Source organism: Nannospalax galili, unplaced genomic scaffold, assembly GCF_000622305.1.
Source record: "Nannospalax galili isolate Female #2095 unplaced genomic scaffold, S.galili_v1.0 scaffold210, whole genome shotgun sequence".
Classification (NCBI taxonomy): Eukaryota; Metazoa; Chordata; class Mammalia; order Rodentia; family Spalacidae; genus Nannospalax; species Nannospalax galili.
Genome location: NW_008329365.1, coordinates 2,594,103 through 2,610,975, shown reverse-complemented (window position 1 = coordinate 2,610,975; position 16,873 = coordinate 2,594,103). Strand labels below are relative to the sequence as shown.

Below are 16,873 nucleotides of genomic sequence, written 5' to 3'. Positions count from 1 at the left end.
CGCCTTTAATCCCAGCACTTGAGAAGCAGAGGCAGGCAGATCTCTGTGAGTTCAAGGCCAGCCTGGTCTACATAGTGAGTTCCAGGACAGCTGGGGCTACAGGGAGACCCTGTCTCAAAAAGACCCCCTGCCCAAAATAACATTATGCAAGAGAACCAAGAAAATTACATGTCACTGGGTGTGGTGGTGCACACCTTTAATCCCAGGACTCAGGAGGCAGGCAGGTCTCTGTGAGTTCCAGGCTAGCCTTGTCTACACAACAAGTTCCAGGCCAGCTGGGGCTACAGGGAACCATCTCAAAAATACACCCCCCCAAAAAAAGGGGAGGAGGAAGAGGAAGAAGATGATTATATGTTATCATTTCATTGATGTAAAATTCAAGATACTAACTCTGTGGGGAGGAAAATCTGAAGAATATCTACTTCTATTAAAGCAGTAACTGATACGGACGCAATGCTTCCTTCTTTCCACTTCCTTCCTCTTTCCACTTCTCTCTTGTTCTTGCCAGTGGAAGCTTGAGAACGTGTCCCACTAAACAGCTCAGGCTGGACATTATATAGCTCAGTGTTGGGATTATACACATGTATGTTTAAAAAGGTTTATTTTTCTTCTTTCTCTTCCTTTCCGTTTGTTCATTCATTTGGATTTTGTTGTTGTTTTTGAGGCAGGTGTCATGGAGACCAGGCTGGTCTTAAAATCACTATGCAGCCAAGGCTGCTCATAAATTCCTGCCTCCATCTCCCAAGTGCAGTACCACACCAAGCCTTGTTTTGGATAATGGTTAACAGTTATATACAGTTTCCAAACTTTGCTATCTATTTAATATACGTATAAAAATAATCACTACATATGAACAGAAGCCCTTTAAAAGACATCTGATTGGAAGATGGGATCTTGATTGAGTTTTACCTATATGATTAACATAAAGAGAAATTTCTCAAGGATTTGTCTTTTAAAGTAACAGTCTAACACTCTATATGGAAATACTTTTTTTAAAAAAATTGTAAAATGTATGTAATAAAAAACTTTAAGAGTGACTGTTTTAAAGTATACAGTTCAGCAGTATTAAATACATCCATACTGTATAAGATTTGACTTTAAAATTTTATTTATCTTTTATTTATTTTATTTATTATCCATCTCCCCTGGCCCCTTATTGTCTTTTTGAAGCAGGGTCTCCCTGTAGCCACAATTGTCCTGGAATTCACTATGTAGACTAGGCTGGCATTGAACTCACAGAGATCTGCCTGCCCCTGCCTCCCAAGTGCTGGGACTACAGGTGTACACCACCATGCCCACTTCTAATTATTTTTTGAGATTAAAGTCTTCCTGAATTGCCCAGGCTAGCCTCAAACTTGCACTCCTCTTGCTTCAGTGTATCTAAGTGAGGGGATTTTAAGTGTGTACTTCCTGCCAAGCAATGATTTCCTTATCGTCTTCCTTTTTAAAAAATATTTTATTATTTTTATTTTTCTATGTATGAATGTATTGCCTGCTTGTATGTAAGTGCAACGATGTCATGCAATGCTCACAGAGGTCAGAAGAGGGCATTGGATTCCCCTGAAACTGGAGTTACAGACAGCTGTTAGCTGCCTCACAGAGATCCTTCTGCCTCTGCCTCCCAATGAAGGATGTGCACCACCACACCCAGTCATGACAGAATTCTTGAGACTCAGTATTACAATCTGATGTACCAGGAGCTCTTCTGTAGTCTAACATTGTAAGCACTACCTTAAACTTCAAGTTCCTGATATTCAATATATGTATTATTTAATTACAATTTTTTCTTTGGCTTATTATTTTTATTTTATGTATATGAGTGTTCTGCTTGTATGTATATAAGTGCACCCATGTCATGCAATGCCCACAAAGGACAGAAGAGGGTGTTGGATCCTCTGCCCCTGGAGTTGGAATTACGGACAGATGTTAGCCACCATGTAGGTGCTGGGAATTGAACCTGGGTCTTCTGCAAGAGCAGCCAGTGCTCTTAACCACTGAGCCATCTCTCCAGTCCCTATTTTAAAAACTTAAAAGTCGGAAAGACAAAATTTTACCTCTAATTCCATTTTATTACTAATTTTTATACTGTGAAAGTATACTTGTCTTTTAAGTCTTGGTTTACAGAAATACGTCACTTTTTATAACTGTCATCCTTGAAGAAATTGCAGTGTTCAGGATAGAATCCAAGGCCTTACATATGCTAGGAAAGTGCTGCACCACTCAGCTACACTCCTGGCAACAAATAATTGGGGCTGGAGAGATGGTTCAGCGGTTAAGAACACTGGCTGCTCTTGCAGAGGACTCAGGTTTGATTCCCATCCCCCACATGGTGGCTAACAACTGTAACTCCAGTTCCAAGGGATCTGACACTCTCTTCTGACCTCCACAGGCATTGCACAACATGGGTATACCCACCTACATGCAGGCATTACATTTATACATAAAATAAAAAATACAATATTAAGAAAATATCGCTGTAATAGTTTTTGTGCCAGGTAAAGTGGCACACACTGTGGTACCCACCCCTAGGGAGGGTGACAGGAGTCACTCAAGCTCATATGTGTGAGACCAGCCTGGGCAACACAGCAAGACTCCATGTCAAAAAGCCCCAAAGATTCCAACAATTCCAGTCTGGTGACACATGGCCCCAATGGGGAGCATTTACAATTCAAACCAGGAGCTAGAGAGATGGTTCAGTGGTTAAGAGCACTGACTCCTCTTGCAGAGGATTTAGGTTCGGGTTCCCAGCATCCACACGGTGGTTAACAACCACCTATAACTCCAGTTCCAGGAGATTCGACACCCTCTTCTGGCCTCCAAGGGTACTGCATGCATGAGCATATTTATGTACATATAGGCAAAACACTCATACATGTAAAATATAATATATATATATTTTTTTAAAGAGTCAAACCAAGGGCTGGGGGTGATTCCCAGCACTGCAAAAGAAACAAGCAAACAAACAAATCAAATATTTTTTTCTACTTTTTAAAAATATCAGTCTCAGGATCACAGTATTTAGTAAGTGTATAAACTCAGGCTGGTGATAAGTCATGAGAGAGTGTGTGCCTAAAATGCAGTAAGACCCTAAATTTAATACCAAATTAACTGCAAATTATCTGCAAGAAGAGAACTTCTGAATTAAAAGTATGAACCTTATGATCATGCTTGATATTGCCATATTATGATTTAACAAAGAAGTATATCAATTTGTTATGTCTCAGTAGTGATTAAACAAATTTCACTACAATGTTACTATATGCCGGGAAGATGGCTCAGTGGGCAAAGTTCTTGTTATGCAAGCGTGAGGATTTGAGATCAGATCCCCAGAACCCACAAAAAGCCAGACATAGCAGTATACATCTGCAATCCAAGCACTCCTAGGGCAAGATGGGAGAATTCCCAGAAGTTTTCAGGGCAGCTAGCCTGGTGCATACACAGTGATGAACAGGAGAGACACTGCCTCAGGGGTAGAAGACAAAAACAAACACCTGAAGTTGTTTTCTGACCTCCCCACGTGTACCTGCACTCAAATACATATATGTGAGCATGAGCTCATACACACAATGCACACAAAAAGATCGTTTTCTGGGTTTTTGTCATTGTTCTGGTTTGTTTTGCCTTGTATTCTCTTGCTAGATAAATGAGTAAAACACCAGGAAAATGCTGATGGATTTGTGCATAAGAATACTCTTTTCACTGGACATACTCCCAAGAATGACACCTACACTGAGAGAATCCAGAATTCAATGCATGGAGTTTGGAAGAGAAGAGTGAATTCATCATAATACCCTACATGGAGGGAAGCAAACTACTGTATTATTAGGAAATATAACTCACAGGCTGAAAATATCACAATACACATATAATGAAATATTGCCTGGCTTAAAAAGGAAACACTATTATTTGCTACGACACAAATGAGGCTAGAGAATATGTGTCAAGTGAACTAAGCAAGGCACAAAATGGCAAACAAGATATAATTTCACTTATGTGGAATGCAGAAAAGCCAAACCCACAGAAACAGTTTGTTCAAGTGGTGGTTACTGGAGGAGGAGGTAGTAGGGACATGTTTGGGAACAGGAAAATAAACAAAATCCACAAGCTTAGTACTAGACATGCAAAAAAACAGACACAAGTGAGCCACTTCAGCACCTAGTCATAGAAGGCTGGAGAATGGTAAGGAATATGTTGGCATTTAGGTTCCCACAAGAAAAATTTTAATGTCTTTACCTCCACAGGACAGCTCATCTTGAAGGAGAACTAAGTGCATGGGACAGGAGCACCTTGTAGTACCATCTCCTTTTACAAGGCAAATATGTGAGCAGCCACCATTATCCTGAGCACAAGGGTGTTGTCCTAGAAAATCAAATATAAAATGAATTTGGACTTTATTTCCATACAGTATAATTCCTCACTCTGTCCCAAAACAACCTAAGAAAATATTTATACCAACCACTGTGTGGCAGGGGTGGTGAGACGGGAGTCTTCACTCTGCAGTGTGCTTTCCAACTTTTGAGACTACAAAGCAGTACCATCACATCTTGCATGTTCTCTCTCTCATACCACTTAAAAATATTCTAAGCAAGGGCTGGGGTATATAGCTTAAAGAGTACTTGCCTAACATGAGTGAGGCCCTAGGTTTAATCCCCAGGACTAAACTAAACAGAAACAAAGAAACAAAAATCCCAACAACAAAAAACACTAACATGATAATGCATAAAATATTTTAATTACAATAGGCTTATGCTAATTTAACAATTAAGAAATTATTAGCGGGTTGTGGTAGCACACACCTATAATCCCAGTACTCAGGAAGCAGAGGTAGAAGGATCACCATAGCAAGTTTCAGGCTAGCCAGAACAACACAGAAAACCTGGTTTCGAAAAAATAAATAATAAAACTAAATGATTACAGGAGCTAGAAAAACTGCTAGGGAAATCATTGATAGCTAATAAGTTAATTCTATTATAAAAATTGAGAATTTGAGGCTGGAGAGAGAGCTCAGCAGTTAGGAGCACTTGCTATTCTTCCAGAGGACCCAGGTTCAACTTCCAGTACCCACATGGCAACTAACAAACCATCCATAACTCTAGTTGCAGGGAATTCAACTCCCTCTTCTGGCTTCTGCAGGGCACTGCACACACGTGGTTCACTTACATACATGCAGGCAATACACTCATAAAATAAAAGTAATAAACGTTTCTTTTTTACAAAATTGAGAATTCTTGTGGAATATGGTGACACACGCCTTTATTCCAGGCCAGGTGGGGCTACAGGGAGACCCTGTCTCAAAAATGACTCCCCCACAAGAGAATTCTTTTCTAAAGATTTAAACTCAGAAATTCTACCTTTTCATTTTTTGGTTGTTAGCCTTAGCCATTAACAAAGGCTGCACTATCCCTCTAGCCCAGAAATTCTACCTTTCTAAAAAATAAAATTATTTCATTTTTAAACAGTATACTTAAATGAAGACACTATGGAAAATTAAAGTTATAGAATAAAAATAATGTTAAAGTTACATGGACCTGAATGAACCACACCAGAGACAGACAAAATTGTTTGTTCAACTGCCAAAGATAACATGCAGTATTACAAAGGTCTAATTTCCTGTTAACTTGGGTGAAGTTAAAAAGATAAACATTAAGCAACTTTTCAAAGTCTGTTTCACACGTTGTACTTTTGAAAGTTACTGCTCTGAATTTTTGGTTTAGCCTGTGTTAGGAGCAACTTGACCTTTGTTGTTACATGTAACTATCATTATCTATTGTCATCATCCATGATCTGACTCTCTTCTACAATAGCATGGATCCTGCATTAATTTGTACAACAGACCAAGGCTGTCATCTACCTATAAAGGAACAGACTGCCCCAAAGAGACATAACTTATTGTAGCAGAGCACACACCAAAGAGGTGTTTTTCAAGTCCACGATCATTTGTTCATTCATTCATGCAAACATGCAGTCTGAGGCCCAAATGCAGGGCCCTGTGGATGTTAAGCAAGTGTTCTACTACTGAGTGATGTCCCCAGGCCTTGTTTTGTTTTGGGGATAAGGTTTAATTATATAGCCCAATCTGGTTTCAAACTTGAAATCCTCCTGCCTCCACTCCTGGATGCTTGGATTATAGACATACATGTACATGTACTATCTCACCTGACTTCATGATAATTCTGATAAACAAATATCTAATTCTGTTTATGTTACTAGAAATCACAAGAAGGTATTTTTCTAAATATAAAACCACAACAGAAGTCAGGCGTGGTGACACATTTAATCCCAGCACTTGGGAGGCAGAGGCAGGTGGATCTCTGTGAGTTCAAGGCCAACCTGGTCTACATAGTGAGTTCCAGGACAGCTGGGGCTACAGGGAGACCCTGTCTCAAAGACAAAAAAAAAAACCCACAATAGAGAAGAGGTTTAAAAAAAAAAAAAAAAAAAAGACATAAAAGTACATCTTTTTTCTTACAAGAAACACAAGTGCTCCAATTAGCACTAGTCCACCTGCACTTACTGTATTCCTGAAGGTTCAGTTCCTTTACTGCATGAATGTCGCTTAGTTGGGCAATTCGTGCCTGGACCTTGGTTCTGCCCTCTCGACCAGTCATATCAATTTTTTCAATCATTTGCTGCTGTTTATCAATCCAATACAGCCAGTTTTCAAAGACGGTCAGACCCACAGGCTGCAAGATATTAGAGTCTTCTAACACTATCCTATTGGCACCTTGAAAAAGGAGAACATTCAACAGCAATGATTCATGTGGTCAAATCAGACCTTCAACAGCTATTCAGTGAAAGTAACAGATTCTAAAAGTATGGGAAATGAAAACTATACCACAAAACGTAACATTGGGCTGAGGAAAAATTTACACCAGAAAATAAATAATAAACCAGACATATCTGCACAACTAAGCGTAAATTTAATATACGATGAATTTTCTAGTTCACAGAAATGTAACAAAGAATGCTGACCAGCAGGTTGAAATTGTTTTTAGCAGAATCCATTTTTCAAATTACATTTTGTAAAAAATGGACACAACAAAGCAGATCAAAATGGTGCTTTTTCTTGATGAAGCAGTGGTAGTGAGCCCAGACCTCTGTGCTTGGCCCCCACACCTGCTAAAAACACTAGAGGCATCTATCAAGAACAATTTCACTCTTGCTAAGCCCTACCCACCTCCCCCAAAAAACCGCACACACAGAAATAACCAACTCATAGGTCACCTGAGTCAAGCATCACCCCAAGGTAAGGATTAACCTGTCAACAACCCATGGCCTCAAAGCGCAAGAACAGTGATGCAAAGGAAGCACTGGGACACGCACAGGAGGACAGAACTACTCAGAGCAGAGGCAGGAGTGCTGCAGCACATACAGGAAAGAGACAGCCTTGTGTGTGTAAGAATTTCCTATGATGCATGTGGTACTTGAGATTGAACCCAGGGCCTCATTCGCACTAGGCAAGAGTTCTACCACTGAGCTACATCTTCAGCCAAAAGTCTCATATATAATAAAAGTTATACCTCAAAGCAATGGAAAAATCCTCTAACATATATACTATAACAATGAATTAATATTCTGAATGCATAAAAATTTCTAGAAACTAAAAGAAAAATGGCAGCTGTACAGTGGTGTACATCTGCAAACCCAATTGCTCAGGAGGCAAAGGCAGGCAAGAGGACTACAAGTTTGAGGCTAGCCTGAACAACAGAACAAGACTTAACAAAAAAAGAAAGGCTATGAACAACAAATCACAAAAGAAATGCAAATTCCCAGCCAATACAGAAGAGATTTTATACATATTTTAAAAAATTATTTATTTAATAACCACATGATTAGAAGAAACATTTCATTACAGCAAATAAATAACTATTTTCAGAGCAAAGATTCATCTCTTTCAATATTGGCTGTAAAATTTTAGGTTCACATTTGAATTAATGCAGTTATACAATATTGAACTCAGTAAAAAGCATATAAGACATAAAATTGAATGAGGTTTTAACCTTTAAAAAAGATCTCTATTTCATTTTAAAATATACTGTTTCTTACAGAAAGACTCATTGTTTTTGCTAGTAACACTGAGATTTTGGCACATGTGTCTCTAATCTGTATGTATCTGATTATTACTAGTCATAATCGGTTGCATTCTGATTCTTGGCACCTGTGTATGGACATTCCCCATAGTGACACATAGGAAAGACTATCATAAATAACGTTTAGTGAATACCCTGTGTTTTTGTAAGACAATCATCTAAAAGGGACATTGACAAATCAAAGGCTATGTCTCCTTTAATTATTGGCAAACTATCCTCTATTAAAAGTTCTATCAATTCTATTTTCACCAAAGCACGTGAGAGCTTTTTGAGTTTTGTGGTGCTGGAGAGAAAACACACAGTACAAGCTCAGCAAGTGTTCTACCACTGAGCTGCATACTCACCCTTAGGAGATTGTTATTTTTTAATCATTCTAGCAAGTGCTAGGTATGATAAACTTTAATGTATTTTTGTCACTCTAACAAATATAAACAGTGTATTACATCAGTTTCATTTTTCCTGATCACGAGGGAGGCCCCAGAGAATCAAGACACCATGAATTAGGGTAGAGGTGGTGATATGACCACAGACAGAGTGACTACAGAAGAACAAAGTGTAACTTAAGATCAAAAAACAATTTTTTTTGTCTTTTTGAGACAGGGTCTCCCTGTAGTCCCAGCTGACCTGAACTCACTATGTAGACCAGGCTGGCCTTGAACTCACAAAGATCTGCCTGCCTCTGCCTCCCAAGTGCTGGGATTAAAGGCGTGCGCCACCACGCCCAGTTCAAAAAACAATTTTATTTGATTAAAATACAAAGAATGTGAAGGTGATGTGTTTGTGAACAGTGAACACCAAGTTAAACCAAGTGACATGTACAACTAGCCTTTTTTCTTAGGTTGAGACTACTTTGAAGATTTAAGAAGTAATATCAGGAGCCATACTTCAGAAAAATCTTTGCGTGTGTGTAATTAAGTTTGCTAAAGTTTATGCATGCCAATTTCATGAGGAAAACTGGGCAGAGAGAGCAATCATAGACTGGAGTTCAGAGAACAAGAACATAAACTAGAACAGGAGAATTAGAAAGGGAGACAAGATGCATTATTTACAGATAATAAAACTGGCAAATAATTGGATAACCAAGGGAGTCAACAGTTTCCCCAACCAACTTGATGCTGACTACATTTAATGAACAAAATTATAAATACACAGACAATAATCCAACACAAGAAAGATACAAATACTACTGTGAATCATCTTAAAACTCAAAGAACAGAAACACTTCTTGGGTACCTGAAAGATCGCTGCTTTCAATTCGCCGGAGATCAGAATCAGCCCAGAAGAGCTTGCCCAGCTTACTATCAAGAGCCAAAGCAATTGGTTTACTCAAGCCACTGAAAAAGAGGACCTCCCGTTCTGTTCCATCCAGTGCAGCACGCTCAATTTTGGGAGATCGTTCCTGAAGATTGGTAAAATACATATACCTGAAGATACAGAAGAGAATTTAAAATTACTGAAGAGCCACATAAAACAAAAATATTCTTGCTAAGATAAAGATAAAGGGTTGGGGATACAGCTCAATGAGAGAGCACTTGCCTAGCATGTCCAAAGCCCTGGGTCCACATACACAGACACACAAAAATAAAACAAGATATATGCAAAAATCTATTTAAAACCTTTTAAGCTTATGCACAAAACACAAAAATTATATGTATCAATGGAGTAATGTGCTGGTTTAATGTAATATATATATACATTGTGTAATTAGGTTAAATATAATCTATCTCCTCAACCAATTAGCATTTACGGTGAACATGTTCAAAGTTCTTGCTTCTAGCTTTTAGGGATATTCTATGCAATCACTATCTACAGACTCCTACTATCCACCAGCACACAAAACTTCTCACTCCTATCTGAAACTAGAGCATCTACCAATCGGCTCACTCCCCACCAAAAAACAATAATGTATTTTTTAAAAAGGTCATGGGATATATTTGCTACTTTTGATAATCATAACAAAGGGCACAATTCTCAGGGAGCTAAAGCCCAGAGATTAAAAATCAATGGCCAAGGCTGGAGAGATGGCTCAGTGGTTATGAGCACTGGCTGCTCTTGCAGAAGACTTGGGTTTGGTTCCCAGTGCCCACATGGTAGCTGACAATCCTCTGTAATGTCGGTTCTAGGGGATCTGACAGCATCTTCTGGCCTCTGCAGGCACTGTATGACCTGGGCACAATTATATACATGCAGGCAAAAATTCATAAACAATAAAAATAAACTTTATGAATTCTTTTAAAATCAATAGCCCAAGAGATCCAGGCACAAATTTTTTTTTTTGGTTTTTGGTCTTTTTGAGACAGGGTCTCCCTGCAGCCCCAGCTGTCCTGGAACTCACTATGTAGACCAGACTGGCCTTGAACTCACAGAGATCCACCTGCCTCTGCCTCCCAAGTGCTGGGATTAAAGGTGTGCGCCACCACGCCCAGCTCCAGGCACAAATTTTAAAGTTATTAATCAGTTAATCTTTTTAATGACTAAAAATGGGACGTATGAATTATTTTTTATATTTAACTTATAGGTTCCATCCCTTTTCTTGAAGGAGGCCATAATTCTTGAAGCAGGCCATTTTCCCTGCTAATTTATCATTCATTCAGATGTAGCTAAGTATTGAATTTTTATTAAATGCAGAGCTCTGTATTAAATGACACACAACATATTTGTTCTTCACAATGGAGCCCAAGGACTATTAAGAAATATACAACTGAAAACCAGTATAAGGCAAACTGGAAAGGAGAAAGCACAGAGCTGGGTACCAAGAGGGGAGAATCGCTCCTGGCTGGAAAAGGAGATCAAGGAAAGCCATAGAAGATGTGGCAGTAAGATGGTCTTAGAGGTATGGGTGGAATTTAGAACTAAACCAATGAAAGAAACTCTGGACAGTAAAATCAGACACAGCACAAGAATGCTGTAAGAAAATGCAGTGCCAAGTGGATAGAAACCATTAAGCAGAGTTGTCCACTGGGGCACAGAACACTGGAAGGGACAAAGGAAAGAAAGAAAATGGACTGAAGAGAGGGTATCAAATGCAAAGCCTCCAACTGTGGCTTAGTAGCATACCCTTTCTCTGGGTTTACCACAATGGCTCGAGGTCTGTCTTGCTCGCCTTTTAGAACCACTCCAATTGATCTCCCATCTAATCTTGTTACATCGATGACATTGGTCACTTCACAAGTCCAGTAGATATAGCGGCTATAAATATCAATGCTGAGGTCATATGGCTGTATTTCTAGGTTCTGATTCAGAACTGAGCTTACAACTACAGTAAAACCCTAAAGAAAGGAAAGAAACACAGTTAGACTCCATACCAACAAACTATGCAATAATCACAATTCTTACAATTGTGTCATCACATACCTCAGAAGAATTCCAAGTCTTCAGGGACTTTTTTTTTTTTGGTCTTTTTGAGACAGGGGGTCTTCCCTGTCGCCCCAGCTGACCTGGAACTCGCTATGTAGACCAGGCTGGCCTTGAACTCACAGAGATCCGCCTGCCTCTGCTGCCCAAGTGCTGGGATTAAAGGTGTGCGCCACCACGCCCAGCTAGGGACATTTTTATAAATAAGAATTTTTATGAGTAATGTCCTTGCTTGTTAACACATATTTCAACTGTCCCCTTGGGCTACTATGACCTGGGATAGAAGAGGGGACTGAGGACAAGTTAGTTCCTCCACAAACCTGTCAATGCCTTGAATAGAGAAGGGACTGAGAAGGTGAGAGCTTTCTCCCATTAACTGTAAACAATCTTGGCTAGAATCACACCCTAGAAAATACCTCTTGGGCAGTGGTTCTTAAGTGTGATGTACACCACAGGCATTTGACAACGTTTGCAGACATTTTGACTATCATGACTGTGAGAATATTACTGGCCTCTATTGGGTAGAGACCAAGGGCAATGCTAAACATCCTATAATGTACAGTGCAGCCTACAAAACAAAGACTATCCAGCCCTCAATGTGAACAGAGCCAAGTTTGTAAAACCCTTCTCTAGAAAAAATAACCAGTTAGGGCTACAAATCAAATCAGTCAGTCAGTTAGTCAGTCAATCAATCGATCAATCATCTCCTTCTTTGATTCTAAAATACACAGATGCACACACACAAAAAACTTCTTTGACGTAGGGTCTTACTATTATATATCCCAAATTGGCCTGCACTTTGCAATCTTCCTTCCTGAATGCTGGCCTATACTATGATGTCTAATTTAAAAAAAAAAAATTTAACTCGTTTTTTTTTTTTTTTTTTTTTTTTTTTTTTTTTTTTTTTTTTTTTTTTTTTTTTTTTTTTTTTTTTTTTTTTTTTTTTTTTTTTTTCTTACAAAGCCCAAACAAGAGTAAATTTGTCTATCTGCTCTGTTTAAATAAATTTTGTTAAACGGTATCTTTAATGAAGTTACTTAATTCATCTGCCATGTCTTTAGCTGTATAAATTTTTTTTTTTTTGGTCTTTTTGGGACAGGGTCTCTCTCTAGCCCCAGCTGCCCTTGAACTCATTATGTAGACCAGGCTGGCCTTGAACTCACATAGTACAAGGCACAGCTGGAGTTCAAAGTATGGTCACATGCTAAATGACCCCTCAGCCACCCTAAATATACCTGTATGGTAAGACAGAGCAAAACTCAGTGATCTAATCTCCTTAAATTTTAATGCATTCAAAATCCAATTTAACAGTTTGCTGTAAGGAAGACAAAAAACAACCAGTTATTGCAATCCTAGTCTTACACCGATTAAACCCAGAAAGTAAGTAAGTAAGTAAGTAAGTAAGACTAATAGTATGGAGTCCATGGCTGTATGCAGGCAGAGAAGACTGGTAACATCCTTATTTTCACCCCACATCATTAAGTTTATTTACCAAGAAATACCAAATCAATAGCATATCCTCAATATTTTCAACTTTACTAAGATTTTATGTTTCCCACTCTATGGATCTTTTAAATAATAGCTAGTAATATAAGTATTATTTATAAAATTCCTACCATTTAACAGGTAAGGGCTTTGTGTCTTGCATTCCTTTCAACTAAGGAAGTTCTAGGCATCACAGTGAGTGCTAAAGCTGGGATCAGAACTAAGGCCTACTGATTTCAAAATTTGTAAGGCTCCATATGATGAGAACCATAATGAAAAAGACAGTGTGAATGGATGTGACCAGCAGTGACAGTCATTTTCTATTTATGAGCTAGTTCTCCCAACACAATTTCCAACTCAATACCATCATCAAATAATCATTTACTCAGAGTATAAACTGCTCTGAGAAGTCAAAGAAAACTACTAGCCCTAGAGGTCAGTTTCACATATAGGTAGAGTCCAATGTTAGCAGTATTGATGGTTAGTCCACTTACTAGCCAGAAATGGATTTTGAATTAAGCCTGAATTACCTGGCTACCATCTTCTTGTGCTTTTCGGATCATGTTTTGTCGTGAGTCAATCCAATAGAGCTGCTTGTCCAGAGGGTCATAGTCAATGGCCCGGACATTCCGAAGGCTGTGGATAGGAAGGATGATGTCAGGACTCTGCTGTTCATCAATCACCATGCGGTTGATGGCACTCTTTTGACTGAAGAGCAGGAAAGTGGTCGGAGCTTTAAAAAGAGAAGAGCAAATCTGAAATACAGTTACTCTAAGTTCTGTATTACCCAAAGGTTTGATAAGCCTGTTGTATGTATCTCCAACAAAAGAGACATTAAGGCTGAGGAGACAATCCTTCGGCATACTCTCAGAAACTTCCTTCAGAGTGACATTAATCAGCACTCCAGTTATCAAACCAGTTATGCATTTACCCAACAAATCATCACCTTGCCCGATTTCCTGTCTTGCAGACACACCAGAGAAGATTTCAATGAAGCATTTGATAAAGTTATAGACTTCATTTTGCTCTGGGCATATGTGATAATTGGAGAGGGCGAAAGAAAAAATTATTCAAAAAAGCTACTAATAGATGCCTAGCTAGGATGTAGCTCAGTGATGATCAAGGACTTGCCCAGCATACACAAGGCCCTGGGTTTATTCCCCAACACTGCAATAAAAATGTTAATAACAACAGACATTTTAACACTTATTCTCTATAATCTTGAAAACAAGTATTTAAGTCAGATGTGATGGCTCATGCTTCTAATACCAGTACTCTAAAACTTGAGGCAGAAGGAGCACTGCAAATTTGAGGCTGAGCTATAATATGAGAAGATGTCTCAAAATAAAACACCACCCAAACCCCAAAACAAAAGATATTTATACTTTCACTAAAAAATATTCTGCTTTGGTCAGGTGTGGTGGTACACACCTTTAATTCCAGCACTCATGAGGCAGAGGCAGGCGGATCTCTGCTAGTTCAAGGCTAGCCATAACAAGTTCTGGGTTATATAGTGAGACCCTGTCTAAAAATAAAAAAATAATAAAATAATAAAATCTGCTTTGATAGTAAGCTGACGCCCTAAATTCATGGAATAGGAAAGTATGCCAAAGACTACATTTCCCTTTCCTGGGGAATAGGCATTTGGTTATTGTTTAGTTACCTTCAATGAAGGAAAACAATTGAGAGACAGAGGCAGAAGGCTACATAATGAGTTTAGGGTCACCTTGGATTACATGATGAGAACTTAACTTTAGAAAACAAAAACCTGGGCTGGAGAGATGGCTTAATAGTTAAGAGCAGAGGACGAGAGTTCAATTCCTAGCAACCACATCAGGTAGCTCCTAACTGCCTTAACTGCAGCTCCTGAGTTATCTCTGGCTTCTGTGGGCACCTGCTTCCCTCCCTCCCAACACACACATACACATAATTAAAAAATAAAAATGAACCTTAAAAACAAAATACACAAAAGGCATTCAAAAGTACTACTGATTGTGGAAAGTCTAAGAGCATTTTAAAAATCGTTATTAAAATACAGTCACAGCCAGATGTGGTGGTGCACGCCTGTAGTCCCAGCACTTGGGAGGCAGAGGCAGGCAGATCTCTGTGAGTTCAAGACCAGACTGATCTACATAGTGAGTTCCAGGCCAGCTGGGGCTACAGGAAGACCCTGTCTCAAAAAAACCAAAAAAAAAAAAAAAAAAAAATCAATTAGCACCAAATCCTGAATTTGCTGTATTCACACCTCTATAGTAAAATTTAGTTTGTAAACTGGCCCAGTAAAAGATTAACAATAATAAGAAAATTATAATCAACTGCTGCCATCACTACTCCTGTGCTTTGGGCCGTTGTTAAACAGTCTTAGCACTGCTTGAATACAAGCACCCAGGATACTATATGACAGCTGAGCTGGTATCAGAGACAGCCACTATGTGACTAACAGCAGGCAGCACACACAGCATGGGTTCGCATCCTAGGCAGGACTCACATAGATTTTATTGTGCTGCTCAGAATTACATGTAATATAAAAATTATAGATTATTTCTGGAATTTTCCATGTATTATTTCCAGATAGGGGGTATGCTACAGGTAATGGAAACCACAGAAAGTGATACCACAGGGGGGGTACTATACTTTATATATACATAAATTCCATAATGATACTTTATTTCTCTTGGTGCTCAGCCACTACCTAAATCCAGTAGAAATGTGTCCTTCTCAAAGATATAAACACAATAGCCAAGCCAGGACTTCTTGTGGAACTAACTGCCATTCTTCCCAGCCCCACTGCTGTGGTTCCAAGCTTACTTTACATTCACACTTAAAGGCACACTGGCTTAAATCCCAAAGGGACTTACTGGCACGAACAAAGAAACCTGATATTTGCAATTCTGAATTTCTGTTTAAGGTCATTAGCTAAAAGACAACAGCCAGCTTAGAAGATTCAGAATTTCCAATGATCTAATCGAAATCTCCATTATTTGGAGTCTATCATATATATCACAACTTTCAGCAATTTTAGTAGAATTCACACTTTAAAGAACACATGTCCCATGAAATAGCTGATAAGTCTCCATGTTTCTTTTTAAAGAATTATTTTTTAGCAGTACCACATTCTTATAAAAAGGAAGAAGAGTAAATTGTAAATTTCCAAGAGTTAAGTACCACATGTAGCAAGACTCATAGTCTTGATGCACATGACTTCATGAGACTTAGAAGAAAAACTCCAGCATTCTACTTCTCAATTTTTCCTGTCTGGGGAACAATTAAATATTTGACAGGCTCTTAGTCAATTTTGCTGGGTATTCTTTTCCAAATCAAGAGGTAACCTTCAAGAAAGCGTCTATATTCAGGCATAGATCTTTTCATTCTAGAAGGGCACTATGATCAAGCTAGAGGCCAGTCACAGACGCCCGCATCTACCATCACAGACACTCAAGAATGTGAAAAGAACTGCAACTTGAGCCCAGACTATGTAACACAGTATGACCTCCACCTCAAAATAAATAAAACAAAGCTAGATGTGCCTACAAACAAACGCTTGTTTAAAAAAATCTACTCAAAGATATAAAGCCGGCAAGATTGCTCAGTGGGTAAAAGGCACTTGCTGCCAAGCCTTGAGTTCCATCCGTAGGACCTACAACAGTAGAAGAGAACCAACTCCTGTGAGCTGTCTTCTGACCTCTACATGTACATTGTGAATAGGTGCGCACGCACACACACACACACACACACACACACAGACACACACAAATTAAAATGTAATTACTTTAAAAATTATTTTAAAAAGACAACAATCATAAATGGCTCAATATTCCAATGAGGACATGATGCTTTGAGTTTCAGTCAGCACTTAACGTCAAACAGTATAGCCATTTAAAAAGCCTAAATCTAGCTTTGAATTCTCTTTTTTATTTTATTTACTATTTTTATTTCATTATTTT

The 16,873-nt window shown here is 38.7% G+C and overlaps 1 protein-coding gene across 1 annotated transcript in view; it reads right to left on the bottom strand.

Annotated features, from left to right (window-relative positions):
- Lrp6 (LDL receptor related protein 6) overlaps nt 1–16,873 on the bottom strand; it is a 171,573-nt gene that overhangs the window by 19,167 nt on the left and 135,533 nt on the right. The window contains exons 13-17 of the mRNA XM_008837612.2: nt 13,460–13,662; nt 11,148–11,359; nt 9,324–9,514; nt 6,515–6,724; nt 4,234–4,359 (exon numbers count right to left, since the gene is read on the bottom strand). Coding sequence (XP_008835834.1) covers nt 4,234–4,359; nt 6,515–6,724; nt 9,324–9,514; nt 11,148–11,359; nt 13,460–13,662 — 942 coding nt within the window. The remainder of the gene's footprint in view (nt 1–4,233; nt 4,360–6,514; nt 6,725–9,323; nt 9,515–11,147; nt 11,360–13,459; nt 13,663–16,873) is intronic.